The sequence below is a fragment of the Denticeps clupeoides genome, chromosome 11 (genome assembly GCF_900700375.1).
Source record: "Denticeps clupeoides chromosome 11, fDenClu1.1, whole genome shotgun sequence".
NCBI lineage: Eukaryota > Metazoa > Chordata > Actinopteri > Clupeiformes > Denticipitidae > Denticeps > Denticeps clupeoides.
In genome coordinates this window covers 11,506,224-11,523,939 of record NC_041717.1, presented here as the reverse complement: position 1 = coordinate 11,523,939, position 17,716 = coordinate 11,506,224, and the positions used below count along the sequence as shown (strand labels likewise).

General features: G+C 46.0%; 1 protein-coding gene across 1 annotated transcript in view; it reads left to right on the top strand.

Moving 5' to 3' along the window:
* adra1aa (adrenoceptor alpha 1Aa) overlaps positions 1-14,344 on the top strand; it is a 16,274-nt gene extending 1,930 nt beyond the window's left edge. Inside the window, exons 2-4 of the mRNA XM_028996931.1 lie at positions 6,068-6,214; positions 6,746-7,748; positions 12,389-14,344. Of these exons, the coding sequence (XP_028852764.1) occupies positions 6,845-7,748; positions 12,389-12,957 (1,473 nt within the window). The 5' untranslated portion in view covers positions 6,068-6,214; positions 6,746-6,844 and the 3' untranslated portion in view covers positions 12,958-14,344. The remainder of the gene's footprint in view (positions 1-6,067; positions 6,215-6,745; positions 7,749-12,388) is intronic.
* The last annotated feature ends 3,372 nt before the right edge of the window (positions 14,345-17,716 follow it).

Genomic DNA, 17,716 nt, shown 5'->3' with positions numbered 1-17,716 from the left:
CGTCTAAAAACTTAAATCTTTATAAATGAGTTTTTAACTCTTATTGACTGTATATATTTGTGCGGCATTTTTTAAAAATCCCATATTCTTAATTGTTTTCGCACTTTTGTCTTTAAACTGACTTGACGTGACTTCCAGGAGCAAAAATTCGATTAAGGAGTTAATCAAATTTCCAAGCTCACGATTAAGGAAAGTCAGGAGACAGATGCCGCTCCTCCACCTTTTTTCATTTCCCTGAGCGGAGACATGTTAAGCAGCTAAACGAAGCGCGCAATAAAAACGGATGGGCGATTGATGAAATTACGGAGCGAGACGTTGATAGTGCATGGAGTGCTCCTCGGATATTATTAGCCCAGGACATCTAAGACGACCGTCAATATCGCGCCGTCATCTGGGGCTTTAATTAAAGAGCGGCAAGCCGGCGTCGCCAGGAGAAAAGGAGCCGGCCTGCATCATCGCAGCACCTGCGCCAAGTCGCGGAGATAAAGTTCGCCCCGATGCAGGAGATAACGGCGGCGCCCGTGCACAACATTGGAGATTGGAGGGAAATGCGCGCAGTCGGCCGCGAGGCCGCCGAGAGGGTTAATGGATAACGGTGCCCGGCAGGTCCCTCTTTTCCTGTCCGCTGCAGGGATCGAGAGGTGCAACCGTCGCCGTGCTTGGAGTGCACTTATTGTAAATGAGTGTCACGCTAATGGTCAGAAGTTTGCTGCTCGGTCCATTAAACTGCGAAACGAACTGAGAAACACATTTGCGGTTCGGTGCTTGAAAAAAAGAAAGAAGAGCGAGAGAGAGAGAGAGAGAGAGAGAGAGAGAGAGCTCTCCAAGCACAACCTCCACGGCTCAAAGATTATTTTGGCCTCCTCAATCCAAGTGCTGCAGATTAAATGTATACATTTCTCCGAATGCAGAGAGCCATTATGGAAAAAGGTGAAAGTGAAACACTGCATCACAGCACACGGTGACACAACAAAACGTGGCCTCTGCATTTAACCATCACCCTTGGTGGGCAGCCATGACAGGCGCCCGGGGAGCAGCGTGTGGGGTCGGTGCTTTGCTCAGTGGCGCCTTGGCGGATCGGGACTCGAACCGGCAACCTCCTGAATACGGGGCGGCTTCCAGGACTTGTTCAGAGAGTTTGGTCGCCACGAAAGTGTTTGTGCCGATGTGATGACAGTGCCGACAATTGCCTTTGTCCTCTTCTATTTTCGAGGAAGCCACTAATTAGAGCGTTTAATTGCACCGCGTTGCAGGCAGGTCTGCAAGCACACAGACACTTTTGGGAGCCGAAGGACTAAACAGAATTAGTCAAAAGCTCGTTTACTGGCGAAGCGCGCGTTGCGGCCCTGTAATTGATGATGGAGAGGTGGCTCGCTTGTCACCTCCAACAATAGCACGGGCCTGGCCCTGCTCTCCTTGCGCTGGCAGCGCTGTCCCTCGTCGGTGGCAACAAGACGAATCGCTTCGATCATCGCGGGTAGCGCCGCTCAACGACCACGGAAAAAACGCGTGGAAGAATGCTCCGCGCACGAAATTAATAGTGAAACAATCAGCGCACATCCAACATCAATATTGACCCGACCGTGAGGGCCGATGTGATTAAAGTTTTTAACCGACGGGCTCGCTGTGCAAACATGCCATTTAAATGTGAATAATGTGCTGATCGTTCATACCAAGCATTCCAAAAACAAAAAAAATAATAATTTCCAGCGTCCAGCATGATGCTGGGGCCACTTCCTCTATGAAGGCCCCAAGGAGTTTGACCCTGGCGTACCTTCATTTTTTCTTCTTTCTAGGTTTCTGCAAAAAAAAAAGTATGTGTTTTATATCATACATTTTTATGTATTAATGTAATATCAACGGTTTCACAAAACCTGTGTAGATACCAGGCATGCAGTAAGCAAAAAAAGACTATTATTACTTTAATGAGCAAAATCCCAAATACAGCCAGCAAATAAGCAATCACACCAGCGTGGCGGTCAGGCCAGGCGGTCTCCTGTCCTATCGTCATTATTAATACTTCCCTTCATCCATCGTCCCCTCGATCACAGGAGTGCTACTTTAATCACTCACATTTCCAACTGTTAAGTCACCCGCCTTTCTGGCTGCGCCTTCGTCCTCGGGCTGACATGCCGGTTCATTTGAGACGGATAATGAAAGCGGAGACACATGCATGCCAGTAGAACAACACTTCTAATGTGCTGCACTTATTTAAACAGCAGGATCCACGGTGGGGTCGTAATGCAGGGGCATTACTGCGCGAGGCAATTTTATTTTTTATTGTCCGTGAGGCTTGATGGCTTTTGTCTAAATATTTGATCAAATTGATCAGGGCGTTAATCCCATTCCCTGTCGTCTTTGTGATTATAAATGGCAGCATAGATTCTGATATGTGGTAATAATAGACCGGGTCGCCTGCTGTCAGTTGTATTATTTGCCCTTTTCATAGAATTCCGAGTTTGTGACGTTGCACTGCAACCACAATTTGCAACCACAGAGACATGCTGCAGTCTATACTGCACAAACCGAATTTGCTGCAGTTTACTAGATTATTAAAACGATCCACACACTCAGTAAATGGAATTAAGCTTATTAGTACGATTCCATATCAATTCTCATCCATTCTACACTGATGCAGTTCATGCAGAAATGTCAAGTTCACTGTGATGGCTAAAGTGCTTGCATTTATTTTTGCTCTATAAATAAGCGAGGGCCCAGTATGAAACATAATCTTGCATCAATAAAATGAATTGATTACCTCTGATGCTAAAGTGGAACCCGTTTTAACTGGAATCAGTTCTCGATTCCCGTTCCCTATGCGGTTTTCGCAGCCTCTGCTGCTGGTCTCTGACCCCTTGAGGAACTTTCCTCTCTCTATAATGGCCTGTCACTATGCTGCGAGAGGAATACCAATCCTCTCCAGAGTCAATTACCTATTACCCATGATCCCTGTCATCGTCAGACCCTCTTCAGCTCTGCATACAGGACCATCAATAAACCCTATCGGAAAAAAGCTGCAAGAATCGAATTACAAACTAAACAAAAGCCTACACTTACAACCCATCCAATTCTCTGCCTGGCTCTCGTCTGTCTGTCATGCCCATGCTATAGTTTATTGTTGGATTTAGTACACTAGAACAACCGTGGTAGATGGTGCCATGTGCTGTTTTTCACACATAAAGTAGTCTGTCCAGAGCGACGTGCGTCCTACGGTCCCTCAGGTGGCACAACTCAGGCCTCTCATTAATCCTCATGACCTGGCATGATGGCGGCAAGACCGTGGGGCAGTGGTGGCCTAGCGGTTAAGGAAGCGGCCCTGTAATCAGAAGGTTGCCGGTTCGAATCCCGATCCGCCAAGGTGCCACTGAGCAAAGCACCGTCCCCACACACTGCTCCCCGGGCGCCTGTCATGGCTGCCCACTGCTCACTCAGGGTGATGGGTTAAATGCAGAGGACAAATTTCACGGTGTGCACTGTGTGCTGTGCTGCTGTGTATCACGCGGGACAATAACTTCCCTTTTTTTTTAGTATCCTCATAAAAGTCACCATCTTTGGCGATTCCCAACTCGTTTCCATGCAGGAAGAAAAAATAACCATCTGAAATGAAATACCCGGGTTTTTTCTGTTTTCCATTTTCTATTGTTAACCTTCTATTGTTAAGGATGCGAGTGATATACATTACTCCCCTGAGCTTGATCCCCCAACCTGCTCTCTGTTCTCTGTAGAAATACGCTGCCATGGCCGGGTCACATGATCTGGGTAGCAGTATGGATCCTCGCCCCCTCCCCATGCGAAACCTTGACAAACTACAGCGACAAAACGAAAAAGCGTTCTGGATTTCGTCTCCCCTGTTTTTTTAATCCCCTTTTCAAATGTGAAATACGACCTTTTATTCCTGCAGGTTTTATGTGTTTTCATCGGGAACAAAAACACATTGCCAATAATCCATCAACGCACAGGCTTCACGGCCATTATGAGCCCATCTGAATTTGTTTTCATACAGTCTCCCCCAGGAAATGAAGTGCTCTGTTCTTTTTCTCCTATGTTTACGTCGCTTCTTTTCTCGTTCACATGTTTGCCTTTGACAGCTAGGCTGTGAGGATTGTTAATTACTGTCATTTGTCCACGGGTATTGTTTAATGCCAAACCCAAATGTGGAAATTGATGCAGGAAGACTGCAGAGTCAACGAGAAAACAATCCGGCCGAAAAAAACATGCCCCCAACATCGCATGCTTCCCCGAGCTGGCGTCTTCATTTCGAATGAGTTAAGCATTAAGCCTCCTGAGTCAGAAAAACAAACTAAGGGGGGAAGAAATTAATCCATCATTTAGTGGGACATGCAATCTACAGAACCAAACAAATACTTTCCCCCAAATTCCAGATCCGCGTTTCCTGCACTCAGTACAAAATGTTTCAGCGGAGAAAAAAATGCGCATCAAAGTGCACACTGTATTATTTTTAGATTGCACCATTTTTTGTTTCAAGCTCAAATGATCTGCTGAGTGACGACTATGCAAGACCCTCAGACTTATTTTTGGTTAATGTCACTTAAATTGGAGACATCCGTTTTTTTTTTTTTTTTGTATTGTGGGAAGGCGGATCAACTTTTGGCCCAACTGCAATTATTCCTAATCCAGCAAAAGTCCCCTAATGGTCAACAACTGGTCTCATAAAAATATTTCAATATGTCAGCACTCAAAAAGGTTCTGTCCATTTCCACCTCTGTAGGGGAAGCATATCATTTGCTGCCAGGCAGAGCCTTTTAATTTCGGAGTACATTCCTGTGTTGATGTAAAAAAGTGGCATTATATTCAGAATATATTACGTCAGCCGCGTACCTTTTGGCTGTGGGGTGTCTTTTGTGATGCTCTGTCAAGGATAAAGCAACTTTTTAGTTTGGGTGTTCAAGAAGAACAAAAAGCGCCCACCTTTGTTCAAACAGTCTGTTGGATCAATCAACCTGAGGGAGACAGGGAGCTATTTCTAATGAACTAATGGATTGTGAGGTAGATGAAAGGGGAAGGGTCAAATCTATGTGATCAGTTTCACGATCAGTTCGCACAATGGAATTCATTGAATTCCTGATTTAACAGCAGCCTAGTCTATGGATGCATACACTTTTCCCGCTTTTTGAACAAAATGTACAAATTCGGCCCTAAAAAAAATGCACATAGTGACATGATGAAACCTGATAAGGATAAATTGTACAAGGCTTGGGATTAATACCCTTTTTTATGCATTGATAATCAAAAATCAATGATTATTGACATATATCAGCATTTCAGATAGAAATCCATAGCTAAAAATAAATAGAATGACCCCCCCTAATTAAAGTGTTATTGGTATTCAGTGTATTCAGTTGTTCGCCTAGCAGGAAACGGACCCGTAATCATAAGATGGCCGGTTTGAATCCCGAATGCCAGTGAGGCCCCACTGAAGCACTGTCCCCACACACTGCACACTGGACACTGTGTTTCACAATGACAATCACTTCACTTTCACTTTCAGGAAGCAGTACTAGAGCGAATGTGGGCATGCATATGAATTGTCAAATGAGCATGAGATATGAACTTGAATAATATGTGAAATAGAAAGCACCCCCATTGCAAAATACACCGATGACCCAAAAACATATTAATACTATAACATGCAGATACGCAATTATGCGCAGAGCAAGTGTGCACAAAATATTAGGATGTAATGCATAATGCCATAATTATGTTCATCAAATAAAAAAACAAAAAAACATTTGTCAAAACTATTATTAAAATCAGTTTATTAAAATCTCAAATATTGCACACACCCATGAAACAACTTTCCATTCATGAATCATTCAGCCCCCTTGTCAAAAAATGAATGCTGTTGCACATTCATAGCACATAATTGTTGTACTTTTTGTACTGTTTTCACACCTCGTGAAGAAAATGCGACTTTTATCTCTGGAAAATATGCAACATGGCGCTAACTTGTGTGTTTTTTTATTATAAAACGGTCCATTTACTGACCCCCAGAGTGCCATTCATACAGTCCTACCTCACTCTAATGTATTTCTCTTTCACGCCAAAGGCGAGAGGGTCCCGCCGATTCAACTCCTGCGCCGATTCTGTGGCACGTCGATTTCGGAAGTGCTCTCAACCATCCTGCCAGGAAAAACAGTCTGCTCCTGCCCTGCCATACTACGCAACCAAGGTGACACCGGACACCTCTCTGCAGGTTTGTGAGTACCACACATCGTGCATACTGGTACTGCTAGAGCTCCACCAATTCTAAACAAATAAAGCCATTTTTTAAAAGGTGAAATTGTCACATTTTTAATCATTGTCACAACTTCAAATAGCAACAAGTGGCAGAAGTGCGTTTCACACACTGCTCAAGCGAAGCGGGTCAGAGATGCGAAGTTACGTTCACGGGACGTGAGAAAATCACATCCACATCCTCTGCCCATAAACATCCTTCCTCTTGGAGTTTACTCTGCCTTAGGTGCAACCACAAAGCTGTGGACATCTGCTAGCGTTCACACAGGACAGGAGGTTTTGTTTGCATTTTTATGCTCACGCGGCTGTTTTTGTGGACGGGGATGATCTTCACCATCCATTAAATTGTGTCATTATCTGTCACATTACGTGACATGCCAAGCCTAATTTAATCATAGGCTTAATAGCTTTCTGAGCAAACAAAGGCAGATGCCTAGATGCCCTTGCTCTGTACCCCGCACCCTCCTTGACATTTCCAATCTCTCTGCAGGCTTCTGGAAGATGTCCAGCTCCAGAACCAAATGACTGTTTATGAAGCGAGCGATCCGTTCATCATCGGAACCTCAAATGCCCGAGTCCGGAGAGCTCGATGATTCCATCGGGAGAGAACATGACCCCTGACAGCCTCGCCCAGAACTGCTCCAACTGCAGCCGGCCGCTCGAGCCGGAGCTGAACGTCACCAAGGCGGTGGTGCTCGGCCTGGTGCTCACGGTCTTCATGGTGTTCGGGGTACTGGGGAACATCTTGGTCATCCTGTCTGTGGTCTGCCACCGGCATTTGCGCACTGTCACCCATTACTTTATCGTGAACCTGGCTGTGGCGGACCTCCTCCTCAGCTCCACGGTCCTGCCTTTCTCGGCTACGTTCGAGATTCTGGGCCGCTGGGTGTTCGGACGGCCGTTTTGCGACGTGTGGGCGGCCGTGGACGTGCTGTGCTGCACGGCCTCCATTATGAGCCTCTGCGCGATCTCTGTGGACCGCTACATTGGGGTCAGCTACCCGCTTCGCTACCCGGCCATCGTCACCGAGCGCCGGGCCCTCATTGCCCTGGTGAGTTTGTGGGCTGTGTCGGTCACCATATCCATCGGGCCTCTGTTTGGCTGGAAGGAACCGGCGCCCGAGGACGAGACCGTCTGCAAGATCACAGAGGAGCCGGGATATGCCATCTTCTCGGCGGTCGGCTCCTTCTACATCCCCCTAGTGGTGATACTAGTCATGTACTGCCGCGTGTATGTGGTGGCCCGCCGCGAGACGAGGGTGCTTAAGAAAGGCCGCAAGACCGAGCGGTCAGACCACGCGTCCGAGGGCGTTACGCTCAGGATGCACCGTGGCAACACCGCCGTCTCGGACGACGAGGCCCTGCGGAGTCGCACCCACTTTGCCCTGAGGCTCCTCAAGTTCTCCCGCGAGAAGAGGGCAGCAAAGACGCTTGGGATTGTGGTCGGCTGCTTTGTCCTCTGCTGGCTTCCGTTCTTCTTGGTTCTGCCAATCGGTGAGTGCCGATGGAACTACCACAGTATCTAAAAAATGGCGACCAAATCCAGGTAGTGTAGAAACTCATTTTGCTGGCGGGACACAAAACAATGGTGTCCTTCCCCCCAGAAGGGTTTTAAGTGAAGTGGTTGTCACATGTGATACACAGCAGCACAGCACACGGTGCACACAGTGAAATTTGTCCTCTGCATTTATCCCATCACCCTGAGTGAGCAGTGGGCGGCCATGACAGGCGCCCGGGGAGCAGTGTGTGGGGACGGTGCTTTGCTCAGTGGCACCTCAGTGGCACCTTTGCGGGTCGGGATTCGAACCAGCAACCTTCTGATTACGGGGCCGCATCCTTAGCCGCTAGGCCACCACTGCCCCCAAAAAAGTGACAGAGGCGAGGGAATCTCTGGTGAGCTGTTCTGGTGCCTTTCAACTGCCCCACTGACACAGTTCGTCTCGTTGTCCTTGTTTATGGAAGAAAGGTCCAGAAAGTCTCCACGTTTTGAGACCACCTAAAAACTCCGTTGTAAACATCGTGTTCCAATGAGGGTCATTAAATAGAGTTTAACATTGTGCGGTCCTTTGAGGCTCCTGATAAGCTGACAGTGACTGACAGCCTTGTGTTTTTGGGGCGAGCAGGCGGTCACGTCCGTCTGTTCAATTTACTCTCTCAGCGCAGCAGCCATTCGAAACACTCGCAATAATTTCTCTGTGTCCAACCCAACCTTCTCCTGGGCTGCAAAACGGTGCAAAATTTCCCCGCGCAGGCCATTTCATTTCAAGGTTGTCCACGGCTGTGAATCCACCTTCCACCCAGAATGAAGGCCTACAGGAAATTGGATTACTGCTCAAAAGACTATAAAACAAATAAATTGTCTTTTTTTTTTTTAAAGATCTTTTCCTTGTGGGGGTGGGTATTTTTAAGAATGTGGTACATTTACTCGTTAATGTTGAGATAATGAAGAAACAGGGAAATACGGCTTAATGCGTGTCGGTGGGGGAGCACATTCGTGGTTTGGATAATAAAGAACGAACGGCTACAAAAACAAACTTATTTTGAGCTCCAGAAAATGCACGGGTGAGCAGGAACGGCTTAAACAAAAGACAAATGTTCTTGTTTATTTGCGTTTCATTGTTAGAGGAGTTTTTTTTTCTTTTTTTTGGTTCTCCTAGCCTAAACACTAATGATATCCCTGTGGACAGATCTGCCAAAAGGAAGTTCCGCAGATAGATGTAACAAACGGATCCAGGGACGGCATGTCGGAGAAGGGGCAAATGTCACCACCACCACCCTCGCGCCCTCTGCACAATGCGCTACCTCAAACAAGGAGCGCGGTTTCGGCACTTCCTGCTCTGCGGCGAAGTAAACGGAATTCCTTTTCTTTTCTTTTTTTTTTTCGTAGAGCGTGCATTGGGGCAGTGGTGGCCTAGCGGTTAAGGAAGCGGCCCCGTAATCAGAAGGTTGCCGGTTCGAATCCTGATCCGCTGAGGTGCCACTGAGCAACGCACCGTCCCCACACACCTGCTCCCCGGATGCCTGTCATGGCTGCCCGCTGCGCAGTCAGGGTGATGGGTTAAATGCAGAGGACAAATTTCACGGTGTGCACCGTGTGCTGTGCTGCTGCGTATCACATGTGACAATCCTTTCTTTTTATTAGCTTTTTTTCCTGTTTTTTTTTTAAGTAGACGTCAAGGCAGAAAGTCAAATAAGCCCCAGAGGGAGTTTATTTGTATTTTTTATTATGAGGGAACAGTTCGCCTCTCTCGAGTGGGTATGATGGGTCAAGTGGCTCCCCTGGCTGAGCCAGCGGGGGTCATGCGAGTTTATGCACACGCTCTCGCTGTCCGTAGGCACAGTGCCACGTAACAGAGGTGGCCGGGTGACAGTGTTTTACTGGTATTATAATTTTTCTTCTTCTATTGCTGTGGTTGTTATCTCCTCCTCTTTCTCCCTGTCACCCCCCCCTGCCCTATCTCCGAACAAGGCCGCTTATCAGGACAGGCCAGGTGCCGCCCCTCCCAATAAAAACACAATATACCTTTTACAAAACTCCAGCTGAGGGTTTGGTCTTGTTTAGATCTCTGGTGGGTACAAACAGAGCGCGTTGGTATTCGGTGACGCGGGGACCCGGCACGGCCATTGTGCCTCGGCAGAACAATTAATGTTGTCTCGCGGGCCCTGCCTCCCAGACTCTTTTCTTGTATCTAGCAAGGTCAAAGTCATGATAACAATAAAGAAGGCAGATAAGCTCAGATGGAGCTTTGCTTCTTTGTGGATTCAGGATGATCTGTTATATAATCTCGACAGAGAAACAGAAAAATTCACAGCCTTGCTTGGACTTGATTACATAATGTGATAAAAATGCATAAAGTTACCTTTTTATTTTCTTTTTTTTTTTCAGAAAAATTGGAAAAGCTGTAAACCATTTTGTGAACCTTTATCTGTGCTGTAGGGCTTCTATCTCTGCTTCCACGCTTGGCTAAATTCTTTTAATGAGACCCATAGTCAAGGGCAAGCATGTAATCATAGTCGTAGGCAGTCAAGGGGACGCCTCAACAGGATTCCGGTCACGTAACGCACTCATGATTTAATGGGAGGGAGGTTCTGCTATGCATTCGACTGGAGTGGGGACAGACTGTAGCTTAGGCTTTTCATCATCTTGCATGTTGTGGGGTCTGTCATTGCTGGTCATTGGAATTTGACGGTTATTCCTCCATGGAGACTCTGAGGGGTTGCATCACTGTCACTGTCAAAATATTGCCCAGGCCACTTTTTGTGACAAGGGAATAAACTGAATGCAATTTATGGTATGGAATACAATAAATTGGATGCATTAAAGTATATGGCAGTTCAGATATTCAATTGTTTTTAAAGAAAACTATGATTCCAAGAATATCCGGGTATGGACAGACCAAGCGGCATCTTTGGCCTCACAAAATCTGCATGGTCTTTTAAGTCATATACCCATTTTCTACCTCAAAATAGACACTGCTACCTTCGGACTTTTCCGGCAATCCCTGGAGGCAGCTCACGCTGCTCTACATCTGTGACCTGACATGAAAAGCCCCGGGAAATCCAGTACTTGCCAGAGGAAGATGGGCTCCCCTTGCTGAGCCTCGGTTTCTACCAAGGTTTCTTCCGCCACTTTCTGGGACTTTCTCTGGGACTTCTCTACGAATAAAAACTGATCGATTGATTGATTGAATATGATATTTAAATTTGTAATTTCTGGGTTAATTGTTCATTATTTTTTTTTATCATGCATTTCAAACACAAATCTTCTTAATCTGTCTTAATTGTTCAAAATGCAACAGGAATCCTGCTGCTGTGTATTTAACTCCCTCTGGGTCACAAATAGCATTTTTTAAAATCAAGACAAGATTTCTCAAACGTACAGTCAGTCATTTTGTATTAAAAAACAAGTGGCATGGTCTCATAGATAAACCAGCGTTTACGTGTCCATAGTGTTCCTTAAGCTGAGAGCAGTGCGTTGCCGACATTGAGGTGGGCAATCTTGCCGGCTTTATGTTACGTCACATCCTGACAAACCGCCCCTGTCTACAGCAGCATCATAAAATGTGCCACTAGGTAGCTTTTAGCTCAAAAGATAGATGAATGCAAGGTCATGCAGCCCCTCCAATATCTAATTATTGTAATGCGACCAGCGGCGGGTGTTAAAGAAGTGCTCCACAACATTTATGGGGAGGAATCAACCACTCTGCTATCCTCACTAATCACGGGTGGGCAGATTTATGATGGCATTTTGAATAAAACTATTAACCTTGATAAGAAGCAGAGACCACTGGCATGGTTACTTGATCAAATAAATGCTATAAAAAGACCTGGCTGGGGAACAATTACACGTCATGGGGCGAGGTGATGAGTCAGTCTGTGGCGTGAAAATGGTATTGGTCGGTGTCTGGGTGGTGAGAATCTTCCTTCAACCTGTATTGCCAGTTGTGGGGATGCATCTGAAAAACAATATATTTTTAGTTACCGTTCATTTTACAGAGTAAAACATCCAATTAGGAACATTAGGAGTACAGAGTTAATGGATCCAGATCCAACAAGTACAACGGGTATGGCAAAAGTATAAGGAAGCATTTACCTGCCACCCAACATTAATATGAACCCAACTAGAATGGAGTCATTTGAAAAAGCAAATAAAAAAAAAAAAAAAAAAAAAGCTGATAATTTAATGTTTTCTAAAACGCATATACAGATCTGGGGAAAAAAATGAGACATTGTTTCTCGGTCGATGGGCTTGTGTTACTCTTCATTAAACTTCATTAAAGTTTCAATTGTCATTAATTTTTTAGTTGAAACTTGTCAAATATAGAAGATAATTTTGCACAGCTAACTAAGCAAGACGATAGTTCCTATTAAGTAATAGAATAACAACGGTGTAATTTGGCCCGCTTCAACGGCAGCAACCTTCCCTTGTTTGGTGAGGTTCGCTTGAGCCGATCATTGAGTCAGCAGCTCATTATGTGTGTTGGTGATGAGATTCATCAAGTAATGAACATGGATTTTGTTCCTGGAACTGTTTTGTTAAATTTTGATTGATTACAGTGAAGTCACGGTTAGGTTTTATGCTTTTTATTAATGGAATGCAAAATAAAAAGCTGCATGATTTTGTGTCCACACAGGTTCCATTTTTCCATCTTATAGACCCTCGGACACCATCTTTAAGATCACCTTCTGGCTGGGCTACTTCAACAGCTGCATCAATCCCATTATCTACCCCTGCTCAAGCCAGGAGTTTAAGAAGGCCTTCCTGAGTGTGCTGGGGGTGCACTGCCTCAAGCGCCACACTAGGCCCCACCACCCGTTCTACCACAGCCAGACGCCGGGCCACGGCCAGAGCCACTTCCTCTCTCTAGCACTGGAAGGCCGCAGTGACGGTGCCTCCCGGCTCAGCCCGTCCTCCTCCATTATGCTGTCCCGCACCCCGTCCTCCAGGGAGGGCCGCGAGTGGAGAGCCATGTCGAGGGCCTCATCGATGGGGGCTGCACCCGGTGGCACCATGGGGCTGGCCGGAGTCAGCGGCGGCGCCAAGGTGGCAGGCGTCTGCGGTAAGAACCTGCTGAAGACATGGTGCTGCGTGGCCGGAACTCTGGAGGACGATGGCTGTGGGCCGGCTGAACCCAACGGCAGCTCGCTGCCCACCATCAAGATCCACCAGCTGTCTCTGTGTGAGAACGGGGAGCCTGTGTAAACGGAACCTCCAGCACATACCACTGACAAGAACCACATGGAACCTCCAGGCCACGTGACATAACCAAAGACGAGCAGCTGAACCCAGTCACTGTGGAATCTGGAGCTACTGCTCCTCCCCCGCGGCATGACAGGTCACCACAGTAAGGCCGCAAAGCATCGAATGTTGTCTTTTCTTCGCATGCGTTGTGAGGAGCCGTCTGAGGATTTCGCGTTGACGTTTTCGTCGGATGCACTTATGGATAACTTTGCACTTGGCTGAAGTGTAAACTCTCCTGTGTTAATGCATTGTTACAGATGTACTTACAGACGTTTCTGCCCCTCGCCCGGTTCCCCTCGTTCCCATTCAAAATATGTATAACAGTGATGAGTAAAAAACCAACAAAGTCGTCTGAATGCAATCTTCCTCCAGGACCTGCGGGACTTTTTTTGTGATTGATGCAGCGGCGATTGCCTGATTTTGTAGTAAAAAAATTACATTTGTGATGTCTTTCAGGGTAAATGTCGAAGAAAGTGAAAAATCAAAGGCAGGTTCTTCCAGTGGGAATAAAACAGCGCTGTTTTCCATCTGTGTGCATGCGTATGGTGCTGCTTGGTTTATGGTGGTGTTTGATTTGTATACTCAGATCAGATGGATCAATGCCTGGCAGGAGCATGCGTTTATACGTGCAGCCTTTTCAACAGGAATTGGGCCAAAGTTTTGTGAACCGAAGAGGAATAATCTACATCTCCCTGCGATCCTGCATGTGTGCATGCACATGTGTTGTAGTGGAAATCACATTTGCGCCATAATGGTGTTGTTGACTATCCGTCATCTCCAATGATGGGTGGGACTCACCAGAGACAGTGTTTATTGGACAAAATTGTTATGATTGTCATAAAATTTGCTCTAAATCCCGGAGGGTCTGTGTAGGTTTATATCACACTGGTCGGCATTTGAAAATGTCTGATGTGATGCTGCTATGGCGTATTGTTGTGTGCAGTGCCGCAGCATGACACACAGTTGTTGTAGTTCATGGAAACAAAGGTTCAAAAAACGCCGCACAATGAGCAATTGAACGCACAACCTTGATGTACCTATACGATGTATTTTTTTTATTTCGGGGCGACGCCCACCTCAGCCTTGTGTTAACATGGCAGCTGCATGAAAAAAAAAAATGACAGGATACGTTCATGTGGGACAGAACCGGGTCAGGAAAGATTGTAAGACACCCTGCTGCTGAATCCACTAAGTGAATGAACTCTGAATAGAGCTGCTGTGGGAACAAATGAAAGATCCCCCCCCAAAAAAAAAAGTCGCTCCCAAATAGGTCTGCACCCCGTGTGAGTGTCCCACCGAAATCCTCTCCCGCTTCCTGCTGTGAGAATGTTGTTTGGTTGCCACCACGACCCCCGCTACCCCATCAGGGTCAGGGTTCCTGCATGCTGCTCGAACTGTTTTGAGTGAAGGCATTATGTCCACTGTGGCGTCCCTTGGGCTCCAGTGTCCACTGATGTCAATACAAATGTCAATAAAAGAAAAAAAAAAAAAGAGATTGGGGTCAGCTCCGAAAATCTCTGAATTTTGCTGTTTTCTTAAGTTTCACGGGAAATGAGTGGTGACATGGCCTTGACACCCACCGGCTGTGTGTTTTTTTTCGCACATGCTCTCCGTCAACATGTGTCCTGAACAGTTAACCGTTTCTCATGCCGCTTTCTCAGACTCCCAGGGAAGGAGGGGTGGGCTGAAATCCCCAGTGGTGGAATGAGTTTTCAAGGAAGGCTTCGCTGTTCATTTTTAGGCGGCTCCCTTATTCCCTAAATCTATCTTAAGTTTGGCATTTTACTCAAAAAAAAAAAAAAAGCCATCCAGAAAAAACGTTTTTCTTTTACTGAACATGCACACGCCATCTCAGATAAACATGTCCAGAAGTTCATACAAAGGAGGGGGCTATTGGTGCTGTCGAAGCAAATCTCGAGGCCTCAAGTGGTCCAGGGTTCGCAGAGGAAGAGGGCGGTTTACACGAGATACAGTGAGTGGCCTATATGTGGGGGGGGTTATTTTTACCGGAATGCTATCGTGTATTCCCACAGTGCGAGGGGTTTGCATGACGATGACCTTGGCGGGCTCGAGGTTACGTCTTTTTTATCACTTATCACCCATCGACCCCTCTCTGTGTTAGCAAACAAATAAATAAATAATGCGCCACCAGAAAGAAACGTCTCGGCCGGGCACGACGGACATCGAGCGACACCTCTGTGCTGCCGCGATCCATCCTCTCCCGTCACTGACGTCACACCGCCCTTGGCAGATATCTACTGTACAATTACAGCCACTCTCGTCGCCTTTCCAGCTCTCAGTCTTCCGCTCGCAGACAGACACAAATACCCTCAGAGGGAAAGTGGGGGGTGAAGCCACTGAGGGGGGCGAGGGAGGGGGGGCGGTTGTCATGCAAACACTGGAGAAGAATACGCTTGCGGACGTGTATGCGCGGTAAGGCAGAAGAAGAAGAAGATGCCGTGGGAATGAAAGAAGAGACTTCCCATTAAGTGTGCATCTGAATCGGCACACACTGCCCAGGGCGAGAGTATAGTAACGATCACCCAGGTTTCGATTCACTGGCTGAGAAACAAGACGGCTGTAAATTTATTCAAAAATAGAAAAAATGTGGAAAAATAGATCAGGACCCTGGTCCAGTGACATAGGTTATTGTGAACGTGCCTTTTCTGAGTTCGGCATGCTGGTGGTGACACACCAGAGGCCAGACGGCGTATGAGTCTATGCAACTCATCGTTCTCATGGGACCACTGGGACGTGTCTCTCTGGAGACCCCCTTACCAACATTCAGTCACGGAGACAAAAAGAGCTCCTAATCTAAATCTCCCGTCTGTGCATCAAGAGGAAAAGTTATTGCTCTGTTATCCACATCTTTTGCCAGTTAAGTCTGAATACAAGGACAAAGTAAATCAAGAAAGCCCGGAATTATTATGGGAACGTTTGAACTGCCTTGCTTTGTCCAATATTTTGTAAGGTGCCTGGGGGCCGTAAGTTGAGCGCTAGCTGATGGTGTGAGCCGGCCCTCTTAGATGTGGAATTGCTGGCCTATAGTGATACTGCAGACTAAACGGGTCACGAGTAATATTAATGCAGTTAGACTTTAAAACATTCCTATAGGTTGCATTACGATATAAACAATGTCTGTGTCAATAAAAAGTGATGTAAGTGTCACCTTGTGGAATTTCTACTGATTCAGCTGTGTGTGACATTATCGAGCAGGATTCCCTTTTCACACAAAAACAGCCCTGACACGTCAAAGCATGGACTCCAACAGACCTTTGAAGGTATGCTGTGGAATCTGGCACCAAGCCATCAGTTGTAAATCCTTTAAGTCCCGTAAATCGAGATTTGATGCCTTCATGGATTAAACTTGTTTTTCCAGCACATACCTAGGAGGCTCGATTGTATTGCGATCGGGAGAAATTGGGAGCCAAAGTCAACGCCTTGAACTTGCTGCGGTATTCCTCAACCCATCTTGAACCATTTTTGCCGCATAGCAAAGCACATCGCTCTGCTGAATGAAGGCACTGCTATCGGGCAACTGACCGGTGGAAGTAGCCTAGTGGGTAACACTTGCCTATGAAGTCAGTTCTGAAGCTACATGGCCCAATACACAAGACACCATGATGCATTGTGCCTTCTGACACATTGCAAATGAATAAAAAAAAGCAGGAATATCCAGATTTAGTTTCCTTAGACCACTTTCTTCTGTTCATTTGAGAACTCTGCTGCTGAACCACAGTTAATCTGCCAATACGAAATGCTGTTATTAATGTGAGATAATGGGATAAGGAGTCATTTGCTTGTGGTCTGACCTTCTTTAATGACATCAGCCATGGGCGCAAGCTATTACGATCAATTAATCAGTCAATCAAACAGTCGCTGTCTCTTACACAACATTTATGTGCCATTTTGATGCATGAGTTTTTGGGTGTAATATATATAAATGTTTTGTGTTTTAGTATATATGGTGCGTCCAGAAACTATTCACAGCAGTCTCATTCCAAATAATGATTAAATAAATATTTTCCTCAAAATTATATACCCAACACCCCAGTGTGTGAAAAATGTTTACTTAAGGTTTTGGCGAAACTGAGAAATCAAATGTATGTAAGTATTCACAGATTTTGCCATGAAGATCAAAAGTCTGGTGAAAAAAAATTATTTTATCAATTTTGGAATAAAGCTGTAACATAACAAAATGTGGAAAAATTGATGCACTGTGAACACTTTCTGTATGTGGCATTTACATATCAGACGCCCTTATCCAGAGCGAATTACAGTCAGTAGTTACAGGGACAGTCCCCCCCTGGAGCAACTTTGGGTTAAGTGTCTTGCTCAGGGACACAATGGTAGTAAGCGGGATTTGAACCTGGGTCTTCTGGTTCATAGGCTAGTGTGTTACCCACCCTATATCACCTCAGCTGACCTTCTTATGTATTTCTTTCTGACAAAAGAGGTAGTTCGTGCACCCACTTTCTCAGATTAAAATTCACAGACAAATGAAAAAAGGCGGTGTTCAGAATTGGGCAGCGTATCATTACCGTAATCTCCACCGGTTATTTAGAATGGGTGGATCCAGCAGTGATGGCTGACACGTCTCACGTGTAGGAAGGTGCTGGTGTGATGCTGTCTAATTGATATTCCCAGACTTGAAGTTGAATTATTCTGCTGTGTGGGTGAAAAGAACGGTCCTTCTGCTTCTTTGCCTCATTTCCAAGCA